Raw genomic sequence first — 21,652 nt, 5'->3', positions numbered from 1 at the left:
GGTGCAAACATACATATAACAGCTTTATTCTGTGCTGAAAGCTAGAAGTCACATTGCTAAATAATAAATACTGATACTGTTAAAATAATGATACTGTTAAACCTAACAAACACCATTTTTTATCTTTCAGGTGGAATGATGGGTTGTTACCGCAGTTGTTAAGAACATGCTGTAAACCTTGTACAGTAACTGATACTAAGCAAATGAGCATTCTGCACTTGGATGGAGAGGTGAGGATAACACCTAACGTCATGTATCTGAAGTTGTTTTATTACTAATAGGTGATAATAAAGTGCGTGCTTGAATGGCTTGTTAGGTTGGTATATCATGTTCTCAGAAAGCTACCAGCGTAACATCATATCATACTTGCAGTTAATTAATTGATGCTTTTTAAGCTCTACGTGACTTTATTTGATTAATATAATATAATAGTTGCATTGATATGTTCTTAAAAGAACTGTTAGTACCTTTAATCAGAAAAACAACCAAAAAATACATTCTGTGCCCTAGCAAGTAGACAGAATATAAAATCGGATTTATTTGGAAATATACATTATATACATAATGCAAAAAAAAAGATATATAAATAGCTACAGTATAATAGCTTAAAGGGGTTGTACAGGATTAATAAAACATGGCTGCCTTCTTCTAGAAACTCCACTCCTGTCTACTGGTTGTATGTGGTAATGCGCCTCAGCACCATACACTTCAGTAAAGCTGAGGGGCAATATCAACAACAGCCCATGTTCAGATGTAGCTTTGTTTTTTAGAAGAAGAACCATATTTTTTTAGTCCTGGACAACTCCTTTAGGAATAATAATACGACACGGAATGGCTTTGACCTTAATCAGTAATGTTATATTCGTCCAGGTAAATGGTGCGGAAATGGAGATTATGCAGAACTTATTCTGTGGAGAAGGTAAGTCATTACAAATATAATATTCATATCCACCTTTTAACCCCACGTTGTTTTATGGAAATTGCAAACGCTTTCAACTGTTAGTACTGTTATTGGACTTTTTGACCTTCATGTTTTAAGCCTTTTCTTTTCAGAGTGCATATCATAGAAGGTCCACAATCTGTAATAATTAATTTCTTAATTAAAGGGACTTTCCCATTAAGACAACCTATCCGCTATCCACAGGATAAGGTATGTGTCTGACTGGTGGGGGTCTGACCACTGGGGCCCCACTGATCTTGAGAATGGGGACTCATGCTCCCCCATTTGAAAGGAGCTATGGTCACGGATGCGTCCAGGTGAGGCTGGCACACTTACTTTGAAAATACATGCCAGAATGGCTGTGTAATCTTCTTCTGAAAATTTCTGCACCTGATATTAAAATCAACAATTGATGAATGCAGCTAGAGAGTGAGAAAGGTGGGTGGAGACTGAGTTAAAGGGGTTGTGCAGTGTCATTATATTGATGACCTATCATCAGGATGGGTAATTAATATGAGATTGGCAGCAGTATCCCCACTGATCAGCTGTTTGATGGGGCCAAGTGAATTGGACAAGAACCTGTAATTACAATGCAACAATCCAGATGGCTTTTAGGTAAACATTGAAGAGGACGCAACACCCGCATGAGTGCTTTAGCCACATTAAACAGCTGATCAGTGGAGGCATCGGACTCCCACAGTTCTAATCTTGATGACCTATCCTGAGGATAGGTCATTAGTATCATGACACTGCAAAATCCCTTTAAGCTCATAAATACACTTGAACTCGTGAGTTCTGGGAGTCTAGAGCTGTAATGCTTATTAGCACATGAGGAGGGAAAACTTTCGAAAAATAATTACACGAACATTCTGACATGGAATTTTAAAGTAATTACACCAGCTTCATCAGGTCTATGAGATCTGGTGACAGGTCCAGCCTCAGTTAGCTGAAAAGCCCCCTCTAAGTAACTGTTGCGAGCCATAATGTTTTCATTGTAGCTCCAAATGAAGCTCAAGACACAATGAAGATACACTTCCCAAAATACCATTTATGCTTGTAAACAACAGCATAACTAATGCTGAATTCACGCTGCCTTTGCGTTGTTTATTTTCTGTATGTGGAAATTGCCATTGCATATATCAAACCTATCTATCCATAGGTGTCCATTCACCTGATGGAGGCCAAAAGAGTTTCCTTTTGACTCCATTTTAGATATACTAACAGCTCAGCATTACATAGATTTGGTTGAGGAATCAGTGGTAGAGTCATTTCTCCACAGTTTTTCAGAAACCGTTTGTCAACAGGACAGCCTATGTGACCTAAATGGGGTACCATGACCTGCAGCATCTATGGACTTATCTCCCATTGAGCATATTTGGGATGTCATTGGTCGGTAGTTGCAAAGAAAGCTGCCAGCAGTGGATCTTGATGATTTGTGTTCCAAGTGAATTCAGCATGGCAGAACACCCCTTAGTGCTATATGGAATGACAACTTGCCATGGCAGTTGTTTGGATTTGAAGGTTCATCACGTTAGGAAGTGAAAATTAAGTGAAATAATGCCATCTACAGGGTGGGCCATTTATATGGATACATCTTAATAAAATGGGAATGGTTGGTGATAATAACTTCCTGTTTGTGGCACATTAGTATATGTGAGGGGGGAAACTTTTCAAGATGGGTGGTGACCATGGCGGCCATTTTGAAGTCGGACATTTTGAATCCAACTTTTGTTTTTTCAATAGGAAGAGGGTCATGTGACACATCAAACTTATTGGGAATTTCACAAGAAAAACAATAGTGTGCTTGGTTTTAACGTAACTTTATTCTTTCATGAGTTATTTACAAGTTTCTGACCACTTATAAAATGTGTTCAATGTGCTGCCCATTGTGTTGGATTGTCAATGCAACCCTCTTCTCCCACTCTTCACACACTGATAGCAACACCTCAGGAGAAATGCTAGCACAGGCTTCCAGTATCCGTAGTTTCAGGTGCTGCACATCTCATATCTTCACAGCATAGACAATTGCCTTCAGGTGACCCCAAAAGATAAAAGTCTAAGGGGGTCAGATCGGGAGACCTTGGGGGCCATTCAACTGGCCCACGACGACCAATCCACTTTCCAGGAAACTGTTCATCTAGGAATGCTCGGACCTGACACCCATAATGTGGTGGTGCACCATCTTGCTGGAAAAACTCAGGGAACGTGCCAGCTTCAGTGCATAAAGAGGGAAACACATCATCATGTAGCAATTTCGCATATCCAGTGGCCTTGAGGTTTCCATTGATGAAGAATGGCCCCACTATCTTTGTACCCCATATACCACACCATACCATCAATTTTTGTTCCAACAGTCTTGGAGGGATCTATCCAATGTGGGTTAGTATCAGACCAATAGCGGTGGTTTTGTTTGTTAACTTCACCATTCACATAAAAGTTTGCCTCATCACTGAACAAAATCTTCTGCGTAAACTGAGGGTCCTGTTCCAATTTTTGTTTTGCCCATTCTGCAAATTCAGTGCGCCGATCTGGGTCATCCTCGTTGAGATGCTGCAGTAGCTGGAGTTTGTAAGGGTGCCATTTGTGAGTAGCTAATACCCGCCGAAGGGATGTTCAACTAATGCCACTCTCCAGTGACATGCGGCGAGTGCTACGCTGTGGGCTCTTGCTAAATGAAGCTAGGACAGCCACTGATGTTTCTTCATTAGAGACAGATTTTATGCGTCCACATTTTGGCAAATCCAACACTGAACCAGTTTCACGAAACTTAGCAAGCAGTTTGCTAACTGTAGCATGGGAGATGGGTGGTCTCGTAGGGTCTCTTGCATTGAAATCTGCTGCAATGACCCGGTATTCACCAGACATCAACACAATTTCTATCCGCTCCTCACGTGTTAACCTCGGCGACATGTCAATGGCTGTAAACAAATAGAAACTTGTAAATAACTCATGAAAGAATAAAGTTATGTTAAAACCAAGCACACCATTGTTTTCCGTGTGAAATTCCCAATAAGTTTGATGTGTTACATGACCCTCTTCCTATTGAAAAAACAAAAGTTGGATTCAAAATGGCCGACTTCAAAATGGCCGCCATGGTCACCACCCATCTTGAAAAGTTTCCCCCCTCACATATACTAATGTGCCACAAACAGGAAGTTAATATCACCAACCATTCCCATTTTATAAAGGTGTATCCATATAAATGGCCCACCCTGTAATTGGATTAGCAGCTCTGACATTTGCTTGAATTGCAGGCTATTCTGCAAATCCCATTTAAAATGGGCTGTAAAAAGTCATATGTATTTAGTGATTTAGCATGAAGTAATTAGCATATCAGGTCCAGCAGTGAACACTTTTAATCTTTCAGTGTTAATCAGAGTTGTTTACGCACCAAAATAGTTAGGTAATTAATGGTAATTAATATGTTTAAAATATGCTGCATGTCTGTACAACAAAACTAAGTATAATTATAGCAATTATTTATCGTTCTCTGCCACACATTCTAATTATACTATGGTCAGCAAGATGAGCAGATAACAAGATAATTACATCTTGCTACCATGTTTTACCGTGTGATTATGTAAGGTGTACATACTCTCTGTTTGTACAAAGTGCTTCCCACCTTCCTGGGACTTTTCATTTTTAATTGTGTAACAACTTTTTATCGCAGTGGATTTAATTAGGTTTTGACTGTATACCGTCAAATTGCTAAGACATACTCGTTACATTAATTAATCCTAAATAAATTGGATATATAACTATTCAGGTCTGTTACAATGAAATGCCTAAATCATCGCAGTAACCAGATAGTTGGTTTTAGCAGTCCCATAATTACTTACTCTCACGTGTCACCAAGGTCTGTCAGTTATTCTAGTGTAAGTACGACTGCTAATGAGAATTAATCTGCTGATCTAAATAACTCCCCGAATCACCACCCATCTCCATTGAACTAGTAACAGTAGCTTATAAGATTATTACACTCAAGAAAAGTGTTCAGGTTCCTTTTGAACTCTTTTAGTGAGTTTGCCATGATAACTTCCTCTGGCAAAAACGTCCATACTCTCACAGATCCTATACTAAAGAGCCATCTTCAATGCATTGCCGTTCTTTATCTGCCCAACGCTTTCCCTGGTTAGTTAGTAGGTGATGGGAAGTTATAGAACAGTGCTGCAGCAAACAGTAAGTGCTTATTAATGTATTGTTATTGTCCATATTGCTTCCTTTGCTGGCTGGATTAATTTTTCCATCACATTATACACTGCTTGTTTCCATGGTTACAGACTACCCTGCAATCCATCAGCAATGGCCGTGCTTCCACACTATAGAAAAAAAACACCAGCCTATGTGAGCTTCCACAGTTCTGGCCACAAGAGAGGCCAGAAGTTTTTCCTATAGTATATAAGCACAACCACCACTAATGGATTGCAGGGTGGTCATAACTATGAAAACAAGCAGTGTATAAAGTGATGGAAAAATAAATCAAGCCAGCGAAGGAAGCAATATAGATTTTAATAATACATTAGTAAGTGGCTTGTATTACCTTTCTCTACATGATAAATGCCACTTGCTGAAGTGACACAACCCCTTTAAGCTGTATTCAGTAGAATACTGAAGATGGATTCTTCTTAGTAAACTTGGTGTTGCTAAGGGGACACTTTAAAGACAGTTTTTAATAAAATTACACACCTTTCTCTAATAAAGTACTGTATATTACAAAAGTTATTTAAACGACTGTCTCTATACTTTTTTTTTTAGGGCTCTTTCACACTTGCGTTGTCCGGATCCGGCGTGTACTCCATTTGCCGGAATTACACGCCGGATCCGGAAAAACGCAAGTGAACTGAAAGCATTTGAAGACGGATCCGTCTTCAAAATGCGTTCAGTGTTACTATGGCAGCCAGGACGCTATTAAAGTCCTGGCTGCCATAGTAGTAGTGGGGAGCAGGGGAGCAGTATACTTACAGTCCATGCGGCTCTCGGGGCGCTCCAGAATGACGTCAGAGCGCCCCATGCGCATGGATGACGTGATCCATGCGACACGTCATCCATGAGCGTGGGGCGCCCTGACGTCACTCTGAAGCGCCCGGGGAGCCGCACGGACGGTAAGTATACTGCTCCCCCGCTCCCCACTACACTTTACCATGGCAAACAGGACTTTAGCGTTCTGGTAGCCATGGTAACCATTCAGAAAAAGCTAAACGTCGGATCCGGCAATGCGCCGAAACGACGTTTAGCTTAAGGCCGGATCCAGATTAATGCCTTTCAATGGGCATTAATTCCGGATCCGGCCTTGCGGCAAGTGTTCAGGATTTTTGGCCGGAGCAAAAAGCGCAGCATGCTGCGGTATTTTCTCCGGCCAAAAAACGTTCCGGTCCGGAACTGAAGACATCCTGATGCATCCTGAACGGATTTCTCTCCATTCAGAATGCATTAGGATAAAACTGATCAGGATTCTTCCGGCATAGAGCCCCGACGACGGAACTCTATGCCGGAAGAAAAGAACGCAAGTGTGAAAGAGCCCTTAGTTGAAATTACAATTACACTTTAAAGACTTAATCTTTTCTCAGTTTTTTTGCAACTCCAACAGCATAAAGTTTTAACAAGTGACTTAAGGAAATCTTTGCCAGGTTCGATTAATGCTAGGACTGATGTCAGGATAGGCTATCAATGTTTCATTTGTGAAGTTCTGACCTCTAGAACCCCATATAATATCACAATCATGAGGCTGTGGTGCTCCTGGGAGCACCATGTCCCCTTCATTATATGCACAAGCACAGCATCGCATCTGAACAGGCTGCTTTGCCTGGTACTGTAGTTGCAGCTGCAGCCACATTTGGCGGGGTTCTGGATCCAGACCCCCAGCAATCAAACATTGATGCCTTGTCCTGAGGACTTCTCCTATAATATTCGGAAGTGGTCAGAATTCAGGTTGACTTAAAATTTTTTATTCATATATACTGATGTGCTGTCTATCCACGTTATGCTTTTAATCATTTTGTATGTAGTAATTGTAATGATTATAAATAACTTTTTACATACTTGTAAAGTTATATTCACTCAGCCCCATTCACACATTGTTAAAATAAATTAGCATTGATTTTATGATGCTTACTAAAGCATTGTGTGGCAGTGTATGGGGTTATTTAGTTTTCTATAGTTAGCATTTTGTATGTAAAGCTCTTTCACCTACATTTGGTGCTCTTATTTGGGTCCTTTATAACATGGTTATTTCTGCACTGTATGAAAGTATACTATATTGTATATTGTGTGTGAGGGTAGGGGGCAACATAGTACTGCTCATGGCTTCATCCAACATGAGCCTGGTCCTTTCTGGGGTACAACTAAACCTTAATGTGTTTGAGAGAAATTAACAAACATTTGCCCTGTTTTATCAGAATTTTTTATCTCAGCAAACAATGAGCAGATAAGGATCTCCGACTCAGTTCTTGTTTTCTGGGAGGTAAGCAAAACTTTATTTTTCATGTTTTCTTTATTAAAACAATGTCAGTTGTTAATATTCTGAATGTTTTATTTTATGCTCTGCCTTTTCAGACATTTCTCATATATGTTGCTTTTTATTTTAGAAATTGATCTAGTTTTTGAAGGAGCTAATTGTACTATAGTAAATATTATCAATTGAAATTTAGTTGGTTGAAGCTCAGCCACTTTAATTAAGAATTACAAAACAAGATGTAAAGAAGATTTTGACTTGTTTTTCTATTTGCTGTATTTCTATTTGGAACTTAGATCCTGCTAAATGAAATACTGTGATTTGAACTCTTTTGAATTAGAAACTGAACAGAGGGTGGCACTGTGGTCACATGAAACATGCACAACCAAGACCCAACAAGATCAGTTGTTTTGTTAAAGATACCATATCCTCTCTTTTCCACTTTTTTTTTTAGCTTGAAACATTAGCTAATGTGAGTCCTTCAGTTTTGTGCTGTGTGGGCATCCTGGCCATGACAAGTGATGATATAGATTGGAAATTGCCTCTCAAAATGTGGATGAAAACCCATGCGGAAGACCGTCAGTTGCATCTACTCCAGCTTGCTGAGACATACTTAGGTAATTAAGTTCCTTCTCCTTATCACTCAAGTTTACACATCAAGGCATCACTTACCTTTAAATCAAATTTACATCAAATACATTTTTGTTATTGCTTTTATTACTGAACCATTTGCAACAGTAACAGGTCAAGTTGATCCTGTCCCTCCAGTGATCCACTTGGAAACCTATGTGGATATAGAGTACACCTCAGGGTGAAATTTCAAGTTTCCAATCTATAATTAAATTGTAGCTTTTTATCTTATCCATTTCAGTATAGGGCAGAGGGCAATGAAAGAGGAGCCTGACATTACTGTGACTGTTCTCTTCCTCCTGGTGCGATAGATAGCTAAATAGACAAAGCACTAGATACATAATCTAAAATAACTTGAATATCAGTGAAACTTGCAAGCTAATAAAGACATGTGATCACAGCAGCATTAGCACTGATTCAAGCAGGTAGTCTCTCCAGGCAGACAATGATAATTTCAGAAGACTTAAAGGTAGGCAGACAATGTCATAGAGCAGCAGGAAATGCTAGCAGAATGCTTGGGTGTATAGGGAGAGGCATTACCAGTAGAAAGAGGGAGGTGCTCATGCCGCTCTACAGAGCACTAGTGAGACCTCATTTGGAGTATTGTGCTCAGTACTGGAGACCATATCTACAGAAGGATATTGTTACTTTGGAGAGAGTTCAGAGAAGAGCTACTAAACTAGTACATGGATTGCAGGATAAAACTTACCAGGAAATATTAAAGGACCTTAACATGTATAGCTTGGAAGAAAGACAAGGCAGAGGGGATATGATAGAAAATTTTAAATACATAAAGGGAATCAACAAGGTAAAAGAGGAAAGAATATTTAAAAGAAGAAAAACTGCTACAAGAGGACATTGTTTTAAACTAGAGGGGCAAAGGTTTAAAAGTAATATCAGGAAGTATTACTTTACTGAGAGAGTAGTGGATGCATGGAATAGCCTTCCTGCAGAAGAGGTAGCTGCAAATACAGTGAAGGAGTTTAAGCATGCATGGGATAGGCATAAGGCCATCCTTCATATAAGATAGGGCCAGGGGCTATTCATAGTATTCAGTATATTGGGCAGACTAGATGGGCCAAATGGTTATCTGCCGACACATTCTATGTTTCTATAACAAAATCCTGTTAGATGGAGAGCTCTGCAGCACAAACAGCTGGAATTTGCAGTGGAAGGTATAACAGCTACTTTACAGGGACTGCACATGAGGTTCTAATAGTGCTTTAAGGTTTTTTATGTTTAACTCTAGGTATGTCTTAAACTCTCATTGCTCAATGGGATATCATGTTTTAGTTTTCATAGGACTGCAATAAGGCATTGGATTAGCACTGTATATTAATACTAACCATATATACCATAATATTACCAGAGTTCACATATACCAGAGGATCACATGCTCATAATATATCTGTCATAGTACTTCTGTATTAGATACAGATTCCTTAAAAAACTGTGAGTTGTAGAGTTGTAGTACACATCCAATAGTATCAGTATTAGTGCATATGTAATAGTGTCAGTGGTAGTGCACACAGAAATCAAGTTCATCCATAATAATGACAGCATTTTCACCTACAGTATATAATATAATATAACCATAATGTATATCTATGCCAGCATACTGTTATACATGCAAACAATAGAACTAGGGAATAGGGATTATTATGGATAAAGTGGTACTATACCTACTATACATGAAAAATGGAAGCTCGTTGGGCACATCTTTGATCAAACCTGTCTCAGGCCCGTCTACCAACGTCAAAGTGGCTTCTGCAGATGGGTACCTAACACTAACAGAACTGCCTCTCCTGGGCCTAACCTAAGCCTACAATCTTCAGGGCAGTGTAGGAACCAGCTATATTTATACTCTTAAAAAACTGTGAGTTCCTTAAAAAACTGTGAGTTGTAGAGTTGTAGTACACATCCAATAGTATCAGTATTAGTGCATATGTAATAGTGTCAGTGGTAGTGCACACAGAAATCAAGTTCATCCATAATAATGACAGCATTTTCACCTACAGTATATAATATAATATAACCATAATGTATATCTATGCCAGCATACTGTTATACATGCAAACAATAGAACTAGGGAATAGGGATTATTATGGATAAAGTGGTACTATACCTACTATACATGAAAAATGGAAGCTCGTTGGGCACATCTTTGATCAAACCTGTCTCAGGCCCCTCTACCAATGTCAAGTTGGCTTCGGCAGATGGATACCTAACACTAACAGAACTGCCTCTCCTCGGCCTAACCTAAGCCTACAATGTTCAGAGCTGTGATTAAAAATGTGCGCAAAGAACTACCACCTACAAAAATATTTAATTGGTTTCTTTAATAGCAAAAGTTTTCAGACAGACGTTTTTTGCAAAGATATCACATGAGCTTGGAAGTTACTGAACAGTTATTATTGAGTTTGACAAGAGTTGTAGTTTTCTGTCTTCAGTAAGCTGCCCATAGTGTTAGCTGTAGGTATTAAAAATGTTATCATTTAACTAGTAGTGTGGAGGGAATTTGGGCACAGTTTTTTAAAAGTCAGCTCTGACCCTAGGAACTTAAGACCACAATGCTTATAGTGTATCAAAATTCACCCAGACGTGGCAAATATCACTTATTATCGAAAAGGAATTATTTTTGTTAAAAACAATGCCTGATTACTATCATTATTGAACTGTAAGGCCACTTGCAGACTAGTGTTTGTCACTCTGCGAGTCTGCAGCACAGCTCCAGGCCTGAACTCTCAGCGCTGTCGGGGGTCACATAGAATTATATTGATTTATGATGCTATGTAACCCTTACAGTTCTGGAATGTATTGGATAACACTGACATAATGCTGTATAATGTATAATGTACAATATACTGACATAATCAGTATAATGCTATGCCACCCCGTCAGTGCTGGGAGGTCGGGCCAGGAGCTGCTCTGCGTAGTCGCAGCGTGATAAATGCTCTTCTGCAAGGGGCCTCATAACGAATATCTTCTCAAAGGTTTTTCTTATTTTTGTGGCTTCCAAGGTCCCTTGTACAGATGTTGATCAGAGCAATTGAGTAGGTAGAAACATAGAAACATAGAATGTGTCGGCAGATAAGAACCATTTGGCCCATCTAGTCTGCCCAATATACTGAATACTATGGATAGCCCCTGGCCCTATCTTATATGAAGGATGGCCTTATGCCTATCCCATGCATGCTTAAACTCCTTCACTGTATTTGCAGCTACCACTTCTGCAGGAAGGCTATTCCATGCATCCACTACTCTCTCAGTAAAGTAATACTCCCTGATATTACTTTTAAACCTTTGCCCCTCTAATTTAAAACTATGTCCTCTGGTAGCAGTTTTTCTTCTTTTAAATATTCTCTGCTCTTTTACCTTGTCGATTCCCTTTATGTATTTAAAAGTTTCTATCATATCCCCTCTGTCTCGTCTTTCTTCCAAGCTATACATGTTAAGGTCCTTTAATCTTTCCTGGTAAGTTTTATCCTGCAATCCATGTACCAGTTTAGTAGCTCTTCTCTGAACTCTCTCCAAAGTATCAATATCCTTCTGGAGATATGGTCTCCAGTACTGAGCACAATACTCCAAATGAGGTCTCACTAGTGCTCTGTAGAGCGGCATGAGCACCTCCCTCTTTCTACTGGTAATGCCTCTCCCTATACACCCAAGCATTCTGCTAGCATTTCCTGCTGCTCTATGACATTGTCTGCCTACCTTTAAGTCTTCTGAAATAATTATCCCTAAATCCCTTTCCTCAGATACTGAGGTTAGGACTGTATCACTGATTTTATATTCTGCTCTTGGGTTTTTACGCCCCAGGTGCATTATCTTGCACTTATCAACATTACAGTTTAGTTAAATCACCTGCGGTCATAATATAAACGGGCCACTCCCGTAACTAACAGAATAACATAACAAGAAAGGAGTGAAAACCACCAATATAAAGAAATAAAAATCAATTTTATTAAAGTATCAATAAAATGTACAAAATGCTTAATGTATATGGAAAATAAAGCAGGGACAGCCACAGTCCTACATCACCCTGTTATCAGCCCAGACATATAAAGTGTGAAAACAATATCTCAATGAATAAACATAAAATAAGAAACAATTCATCTGAAAGATGTAATGCCCAAATAGACAGGAGATATATATGATATGTATCTGAGCCCCAACACTATTCAACGGCAATGCGGCCTGGATCCTGAAGAAACAAGTGAAAATACCAGGTCATGCACTAAGTGGTGAGGCAACATACCTATGAGGCTGGGACTAAGGTCAAGGCAATGGCGCTCCTCGACGCGCGTTTCGCGTGTTGTTCGCTTCCTCAGTACATTTTAGTTGGCAGATTTTTGACCATTCCTCAAGTTTTCCTAAATCCTTTTCCTTTTGGTGTATCCCTCCATGAACATCAACCCTGTTACAAATCTTTGTGTCATCAGCAAAAAGACACACCTTACCATCGAGGCCTTCTGCAATTTCGCTGATAAAGATATTAAACAATATGGGTCCCAGAACAGATCCCTGAGGTACCCCACTGGTAACAAGACCTTGGTCTGAATATACTCCATTGACTACAACCCTCTGTTGCCTGTCCCTCAGCCACTGCCTAATCCATTCAACAATATGGGAGTCCAAGCTCAAAGACTGCAATTTATTGATAAGCCTTCTATGTGGGACAGTATCAAAAGCCTTACTAAAGTCTAGATAAGCGATGTCTACTGCACCTCCTCTATCTATTATTTTAGTCACCCAATCAAAAAAATCAATAAGATTAGTTTGACATGATCTCCCTGAAGTAAACCCATGCTGTTTTTCATCTTTCAATCCATGGGATTTTAGATGTTCCACAATCCTCTCCTTAAGTATGGTTTCCATTAATTTCCCCACTATTGATGTCAGGCTTACTGGCCTATAGTTGCCCGATTCCTCCCTACTACCTTTCTTGTGAATGGGTACATTTGCTAATTTCCAATCTTCTGGGACGACTCCTGTTGCTAGTGATTGGTTAAATAAATCTGTTAATGGTTTTGCTATTTCACCGCTGAGCTCTTTTAAAAGCTTTGGGTGTATCCCATCAGGCCCCTGTGACTTATTTGTATTAATTTTAGACAGCTGACTTAGAACCTCTTCCTCTGTAAAGACACATGCATCAAAAGATTCATTAGTCTTCTTTCCTAACTGAGGTCCTTTGCCTTCATTCTCCTTTGTAAAAACTGAACAGAAGTATTCATTGAGGCAGTCAGCTAGTTCTTTATCTTCTTCCATATACCTTCCTTCTTTTGTTTTTAGTAACATAGTAACATAGTTCATAAGGCCGAAAAAAGACATTTGTCTATCCAGTTCGGCCTGTTATCCTGCAAGTTGATCCAGAGGAAGGCAAAAAACCCTGTGAGGTAGAAGCCAATTTTCTCCACTTTAGGGGAATAAAAAATTTCTTCCCGACTCCAATCAGAATAACTCCCTGGATCAACGACCCCTCTCTAGTAGCTATAGCCTGTAATATTATTACGCTCTAGAAACACATCCAGGCCCCTCTTGAATTCCTTTATTGTACTCACCATCACCACCTCCTCACCATCACCACCTCCTCCATGTTTTAGTATCCTTTTTTCATTTATGTAATATCCTGCTACTTTAATACATTTAGCTATTGTTACCAAAAGCTAATATTTGGTTTTGTGAAGATACTCCATGAAGATCTGCTCAAGTCTGCCCATTCATTCTGAGTACAGAGTGCCAATTTAGACAATACATTATTTATCATTGTTGATAAAATGTAGCAACTTAATTTGAGAAGGAAATTGTATTGGATGAGAATTTTCTTTAGCACAGTAACTAAAACATGGTTTCCGTTTATTGAGTGAAATTGGTGTGATTGCCACCAAAGGCTGCATTACATTGGTGAACTGGAACCTTGATAAAGGAGTTTTATGTTGCAATGACAGGAATAGATTTCCAATTTTGTGTAGAATTACACTATCATTGCTCATGACTCAGGCAATTTAGCTTGCTTTACAGAACTCGTTGTGGGCTGTACATCATATTGACAGCCTGATCTTGTGCAGTGCATGGATTTTGATGAGATATTGCAAACTGCAATCATAATAAATTATTTTCTATTGTGAACTTGGGCAACGTAAACAGTGGCGTATATTCAATGGAGATATACCACGCGACGGCTATGGACCCTATGTTGGAAGGGGGACACAGCACTGATTTGGCTTTGCACTTTTCCAGCATAGTCAAAGGAATCTCCTGCAGCTGCCACTAGGAGGAGATCACTACATAGAGATTTATACAAAGGCTGATTTCCTATTGTGTTTTATTGTACCTGTATAAATTCATATATACCGAGCTCCCCTTAGTGGTGGCTGCAAGAATCCAGAACGTTATCATTTTCAATGGGATATGAAGCTCACTGAGGAAGATTAATCAGTGTATTTATGGCAGTTCTATAGCATAAATATATTGAAAAATATAACATTTGGGATCAAATGACCAATTTTTTTACATGTTCAACTGTCACACATAATATTGCTAATCTCCATCATTATAATTGTGGTTTAACCTGTCAGTGACCAGATCTTAGTGACAAAGCAGGGTTTTTTCCTAATTTTTTTATTGTATCATTCCGAGAGCTATAACTATTTTATTTTTCCATCGATGTAGCTGTATCAAGGCTTTCTTTTTTTTTTGCTAAACAAGAGGTAGTTTTTAATGGCACAATTTTGGGGTACACAAGTCATTGATTAATTTTAACTATTTCTGGGGAGGGATAGGAAAAAAACATTAATTCCGCCAAGTGTTTTTGTAAACATTACAACGTTCACTTTGTGGCATAATTAACATGATTACTTTATTCTCTGGGTCAGTATGAGTATAGCTATAAGAAAGATATATAGTTTTTTATGTTTTACTAATTAATTGCACACAAAAAAACACTTAAAATAAAATGTTTTTGCATTGCCACATCCCAAGACTCAACTTTTGTGTTTTTCTTTCTACGGAACTTTATGAGAACTTGGTTTTTGTGGGACAACTTGTCGTTTTCATTGGTACTATTTTGGGGTACATAAGGCTTTTTATTCCTATTTTTGTGGTGAATAAGCAAAATAAAATCAATTCTGGCTAAGTTTATCTAATTTCTTTTTTACGGAGTTCACGGTGCAAGTGCTCTTATACTCCTGAGCCCTCTTATACATTCAGGTAAAAGATTAGGGTTTTCCTAAAACTAGGAAGCACAGCATAATAATGAGAGGACTTACTTTTCACACTGTCACATGCTGGACACAAGATTTTGGGTACTGAAATGTTATATCTGAGTAAAAATTTCAATTTTCGACTTCACATTCACACCTGCTGTGAATTCACTTTTGAGCTCCTTCCCTTCTGAGCCCTGAAATTTGCCTATACAGTAGTTTATAACCGCATATGGGGTGTTTCTGTATACAGGAGAAATTGCATAACAAATTGTGAGGTGTTTTTCTCCTATTACCCTTTGTGAAAATGACATTTTATTAGAAGAAAATTGTTTATTTTCATTTTCATGGGCAAGTGTTTTTAAATTTTATGAAACGCCTGTGGGATGAAAGCACACAGCTCGATAAATTCCATGAGGGGTGAAGTTTCCAAAATAGGGTCACTTTTTGGGAGATTTGAGATTTTCACTGTAGGGGTACCTCAGAGTCTCTTCAAATGTCACATGGCACCCAAAAACCACTCCAGCAAAATCCGCCCATATGGTACTCCTTCCCTTCTGAACCCTATGGTATGTCCATACATCAGTTTAAGGCCGCATATGAGGTGCAGAATCAGGATAACAAATATTGAGGTTTGTGTTTCTGTTAACCCTTGCTATGTTACAGGAAAAAATTGATTTAATACGGAAAATCTGCAAAAAAAAAGTGAAATATAAAAATTCCACCTCCATTTTGCTTTAATTCCTGTGGAACACCTTAAGGGTTAACAAAGTTTGTAAAATCAGTTTTAAATAATTTATGGGTAGTATCTATTATGTTAGCCCCTCAAAGTCACTTCAGAAATGAATTGGTCCTTAAAGAAAAGTCAGTTTGGACATTTTCTTAAAAATATTAAAAATTGCCTCTAAAATTCTAAGCCTTCTAACATTCTACAAAATAAAATGACATTTACAAAATTATGCTACATAAAGTAGACATGTGATAAATGTTAATTAATAACTATTTTATGAAATATCATTGTCTTTCTTAAAAGCAGATGAATTCAAATTTAGAAAATGGCAAATGTTTTTCACATTTCTGTAAATTCTGTAAAAATTCTTTTTAGAAATAAAGGTAAATTTACCACTCTTATGAAGTACATTGTGTCATGAGAAAACAGAATCAGAGTCGGGTGGATAAGTAAAAGCATTCCAAAGTTATTACGACATAAAGTGACACATGTCAGATTTGCTAAATTTGGCTCGGTCCATAAGGTGTCCTTAAGGGGTTAAAGGCCAGGTAATGTATTTAGAATCAGTGCAGCAAACTATTTCCTAAAGGGCAGCATTTTTCTACTTGTAGCTCTCCTGTTGTAAAATGATAACTTCTGCATGCTTTTAGAGACTGTCTGGCAAGGCATGCTGAGAGTTGTAGTTTCACAAATATCAAAACTAAATCCATATATAATTGATATGTATTGATCAGCATGCGGTGAAGACACTGCTATTATCTATTTTTACAGTACAGGTGAAACTCGAAAAATTTGAATATTGTGCAAAGTTCATTTATTTCAGTAATGCAACTTAAAATGTGAAACTAATATATGAGATAGACTCATTACATGCAAAGCGAGATATTTCAAGCCTTTATTTGTTATAATTTGGATGATTATGGCTTACAGCTTATGAAACCCCAAAGTCACAATCTCAGGTATCCTTTGCTCAGGGAGTATGGATTAATTAGCTGACTAGAGTGTGACACTTTGAGCCTAGAATATTGAACCTTTTCACAAAATTCTAATTTTAAGCTGCATTAATGCAATTCCTTTTAATTTGCATTACTGAAATAAATGGACTTTTGCACAATATTCAAATTTTTTGAGTTTCACCTGTATGTCTGAGAATATTGTTGCTGGAACCATTAAGAAACCGAATACAGAAACATCCCAGCAGATAATATATTAAATTCATATGGCCATTTTATGTAATTCTTTCCAAATTGGTGGTCACTCAGAATGTTAACTGTTTTGAGGTGTTACATAATTTACAGTGGCTGAAGTAATTATAATGTTGTTACTGCTTGTCTTAGAGGGTACATATATTTTAATATTTTTTCTGTTATATTCTAGAGCCTAGCTTGCAGTTTCTCCGAGATCACAACATTTTTCATAAACTTGAAAATGGAAGCAGCGGGACACAAAGAGATGTTTTCCTTTGTGAAGCAAATGTACTAAGGACATTCTGTAGGGTCTCTGAGGTAATTCACATTTATACATATCATTTGTTTGGCTTATGTAAATAGAACTTAACCCCTTCCTCCTGTGTGCATTTTAGGGCTTAGCGACCAAGCAATTAGTTTCAGTTTTTGATCGTCGCCTACCAAGAGCTATAACCTTTTTTTTTTCGCGAGGGCTTGTTCTTTGCAAGTCGTAGTTTTTATTGGTGCCATTTTGGAATACATATAAATTACATAGTAACATAGTTTGTAAGGTTTAAAAAAGACATTTGTCCACCCAGTTCAGCCTGTTATCCTGCAAGTTGATCCAGAGGAAGGCAAAAAAAACCTGTTAGGCAGAAGCCAATTTTCCTCGCTTTAGGGGAAAAAATTCCTTCCGTCTCCAATCAGGCAATCAGAATAACTCCCTGGATCAACGACCCCTCTCTAGTAGCTATAACCTGTAATATTACACTCCAGAAATACATCCAGGCCCAGCTTGAACTCTTTTAGTGACCTCACTATCACCACCTCCTCAGGCAGAGAGTTCCATAGTCTCACTGCTCTTAACATAAAGAATCCTTTTATATGTTTGTGTACAAACCTTCTTTCCTCCAGACGCAGAGGATGTCCACTCGTCACAGTCACAGTCCTGGGGATAAATAGATGATGGGAGAGATCTCTGTACTGACCCCTGATGTATTTATACATAGTTATTAGATCTCCCCTTAGTTATCTTTTTTCTAAACTAAATAACCCTAATTTTGATAATCTTTCAGGGTACTGTAGTCCCGCCATTCCAGTTATTACTTTAGTTGCACTTCTCTGAACCCTATCCAGCTCTGCTATGTCTGCCTTGTTCACAGAAGCCCAGAATTGTACACAGTACTCCATGTGTGGTCTGACTAGTGTTTTGTTGCAGGACTGTGTTCTCATCCTGTGCATCTATGCCCCTTTTGATGCAACCCATCATCTTATTGACCTTGGCAGCAGCTGCCTGACACTGGTGTCTACAGTTAAGTTTGCTGTCCACTAAAAGTCCTTTTCCATGTCAGTGTTATCCAGTGTTTTACCATTTAGTATGTACTGGTGACTTGCATTATTCCTTCCCATGTGCATAACCTTACATTTGTCAGTGTTAAACCTCATCTGCCACTTATCTGCCCAAGCCTCCAATCTATCCAGATCCCTCTGTAGCAGTATAATGTCCTCTTCCATGTTAATTACTTTACACAGTTTAGTGTCGTCTGCAAAAAAATGATATTTTACTGTGCAAGCCTTCTACAAGATCATTAATAAATATATTAAAGATATTTTGGCCCAGTGCTTACCCCTGTGGTACCCCAACCAGTGACAGTGACCCAATCTGTGTACTATTAATAACCACCCACTGTTTTCTATCACTGAGCCAGTTACTTACCCATTGAAGCTCTGGTAAGCGATGCAGGCTCCCGACAGCTTTCCAAGGACAGTGCCATACATCGTATAGTGGCAGTGCTTGGTATTGCACCTCAGCCCTTTTGACTTGAATGGGGCTGAGCTGCAACTAGGCAGTGTGACCAATGTACAGTGATGTCACTGGCCTAGGAAGAGGTTGGGGCACTCAAGGCCTCCTTTAACAGCTGATTGGCGGGTGTCCTGGATGTCGCACCCTGACAGATCTGATACTGATGACCTATCCTGTGATTAAGTCATTTATATCTTTTCTTGGATAACTCCTTCTCCCCAGCTGCTAAAGCAGGCATTGTGAATAGAGATGGAGCTGCGATTAAAAGAACAACTAAGCTTGCTGTGATATTATCATAAATCCCATAGAAGTGTCAGCATTACGGAAATGATCAGCAAGCTTGGTTATTTCCATATTCCCAACCACCTTGCACTTGCAGCAGCCACTTCAGCATGTGTGTTGGTAGTTGATAGACACCTGTTCTGGAGATATGTGAAAGTACTAGAGTTAGATATGCCATAAATGCCTGTGGATGTACCATAACTGCAGAATACCTGTTTAAGTCTGCAAGGAACATATTGTTAGTGTTCTCATATCTATGAAGCAATCCATGCCATTTGCACTTCACTTTCATTTCAAGATGTGATGTACAGTATGCACGAATTGTTGAGTCACCATTCAAATAGTGTTGTACTTATGAATGCAACCTATATACTGAAAAAAGACAAAAAAAATTTTTTGCATCAATTTACTCTACACAAGGTGGTCTAAGAGAAATCCAGAGGCAGTACCATTATTATACAGTGAATTTTTATTCCATATTAGCATGCTCTCTTCGTTCTTCCCTGTGCAGATGGTTCATTTAGCTGCCAATTAATGTACCCTTCATAAATGTGAGAAAAATTATTCAACAAATGACATAAGATTTCCTTCTACTACATCTTATTAGGCCAAAAGCAACAATTCATACTCAGACAGTCTCTATATTACTACCATCTTTCAGTCTAAAAGCTCTATTTCTTTTGGATGAAGTACAATAATCAATAATTTTAATGGTTTTAAGTAAGTAGAAGGAAATGTATTTATAATACAATCTAGATAATGTCGGAAAATGTCCTAAATATTTCACATAATAAGGTAAAGTATGCTGTAGAAACATTGTATTTATTATTAATGCAGTATGACCACTCTCAGGCATTTATGATGCTCTAGGGGAGCAATCAAGATCTCATAATCTTAAAAGTCTGCTCAGAAAGGGGTGTTCTTGTAAATGTAATGATGATGAAATCTCATAGGGTTTCCAAATAATTTCAATTACATCATCAGTACTTAAAGCCTAATTCCACTATAGAAATTCCTAATTCCACTAAAGGCCAGTCAGATAATGAGAGAGACATCTTTAATATAAAATACAACAAGTCTAGTTGATCTGACCTATTATTACTTATATCTGTGTAGAGTATATTGTAATTTTTTCTAATAGTTCAAGCATGTGTTCTCCAAACGTATTGCAGGACTAGGAACCATCTTCTATTACTGTGTCCGTCTTCTTGTGTGGAACCTCGTTGTCCTCTCCCAGGACCTTAATTTATTTTCTTCAATGGATACATTTAAGTTTGTTAGAATACTAGATTCAATATGGTCACCAAGAAAGGAAGTGATATAATTTTGGGTGTGTCACACAGGAAACTGTACTATTCTGTTTTACATACAATTTATAGTAAATCCACATAAATTACAGTAACTTTCCCCACACTGTTCCATTATTAATTGTACTGGTCCTAATCTACAGCCTGTGTTATAATCCAGAACTGCATTCACAATTCTGAAGGCTTCAAAGCTGAACTTTTGTACTGTTCCTTGGTTGCCCAAGTACTCTGGAGATTCACTTTCTGGGAAGTGTAGCCTTTACACTTGTACCTTAATGTGGTGCCTGCAGTATGTAAGGGATTGCCTCTGATAACTTTTTGTTATGTCATGCTATAAATATTTCTTCAGTTTTAATAGAAAATGTGGTTCCCAGGTGCCATTTCGAAAGTGTAGAAAGTAGGACTGCAGATTCTTTGCAGAACAGTATTTTAAGTGTCTTTATGTATTTGGTATGTTATACATTGTCATTGTTCATTTTTTCAGGTTTGAAGCTAAATATAATATAATGTCCTTTATGCTTTTATCCATGCCTTGTATTATAGGCTTTGGCACAGCAAGTTCCTGATATGCTGGTTGAAGATATCAAGAAGTATTTCATATTCTCCTGCATATGGTCTTTTGGAGGATGGTTGGACTCTAATGAAAGAACTTTATTTAGCAACTGGTGGAGAAGGACATTCAGGAGCCATGCAACATTTCCTGCAGAAGGAGAAGTAAAGGATATTGTATTATATATACTAAAAGGATACATTTAATTTCAATTTTCTCTGATGAAGGCTGCTTCAGACTGTTTAGATCCATCGCCACTTCTAAATGTAAGACAGCTTCCTTGCTGTCTTACATTTAGACTATTTTCTATGCCTAAACCAGGTGTAGAAAAATGTAAATGAGACAGGCCTGCCGGCCCATCCCCTTCCCTGGTCACGCTGCGCCCATATTTTTAGGCCTTGAGCGAGGAAAAGTCGCTGATCGCAGCACAAAATACCTAAAAAATGTAAATTTTTTTAAAAAAAGGTAAAACTTTAATTTCACTTGGACCTAAGTATTCAGACCCTTTGAATTTTTGAGATATTTCTACTCCTTGATTGGAGTTTACCTGTGGTAAATTCAGTTGATTGGATATAATTTGAAAATACATA

The 21,652-nt window shown here is 38.2% G+C and overlaps 1 protein-coding gene across 1 annotated transcript in view; it reads left to right on the top strand.

Annotated features, from left to right (window-relative positions):
- The window catches only part of LOC120993823 (dynein beta chain, flagellar outer arm-like), a 585,582-nt gene that overhangs the window by 218,403 nt on the left and 345,527 nt on the right, over nt 1–21,652 (top strand). Inside the window, exons 50-55 of the mRNA XM_040422290.1 lie at nt 131–230; nt 871–919; nt 7,336–7,400; nt 7,846–8,008; nt 17,331–17,458; nt 21,056–21,226. Of these exons, the coding sequence (XP_040278224.1) occupies nt 131–230; nt 871–919; nt 7,336–7,400; nt 7,846–8,008; nt 17,331–17,458; nt 21,056–21,226 (676 nt within the window). The remainder of the gene's footprint in view (nt 1–130; nt 231–870; nt 920–7,335; nt 7,401–7,845; nt 8,009–17,330; nt 17,459–21,055; nt 21,227–21,652) is intronic.

The sequence above is a fragment of the Bufo bufo genome, chromosome 3, assembly GCF_905171765.1.
Source record: "Bufo bufo chromosome 3, aBufBuf1.1, whole genome shotgun sequence".
Lineage (NCBI taxonomy): Eukaryota > Metazoa > Chordata > Amphibia > Anura > Bufonidae > Bufo > Bufo bufo.
This window is presented reverse-complemented; position numbering and strand designations above follow the sequence as displayed.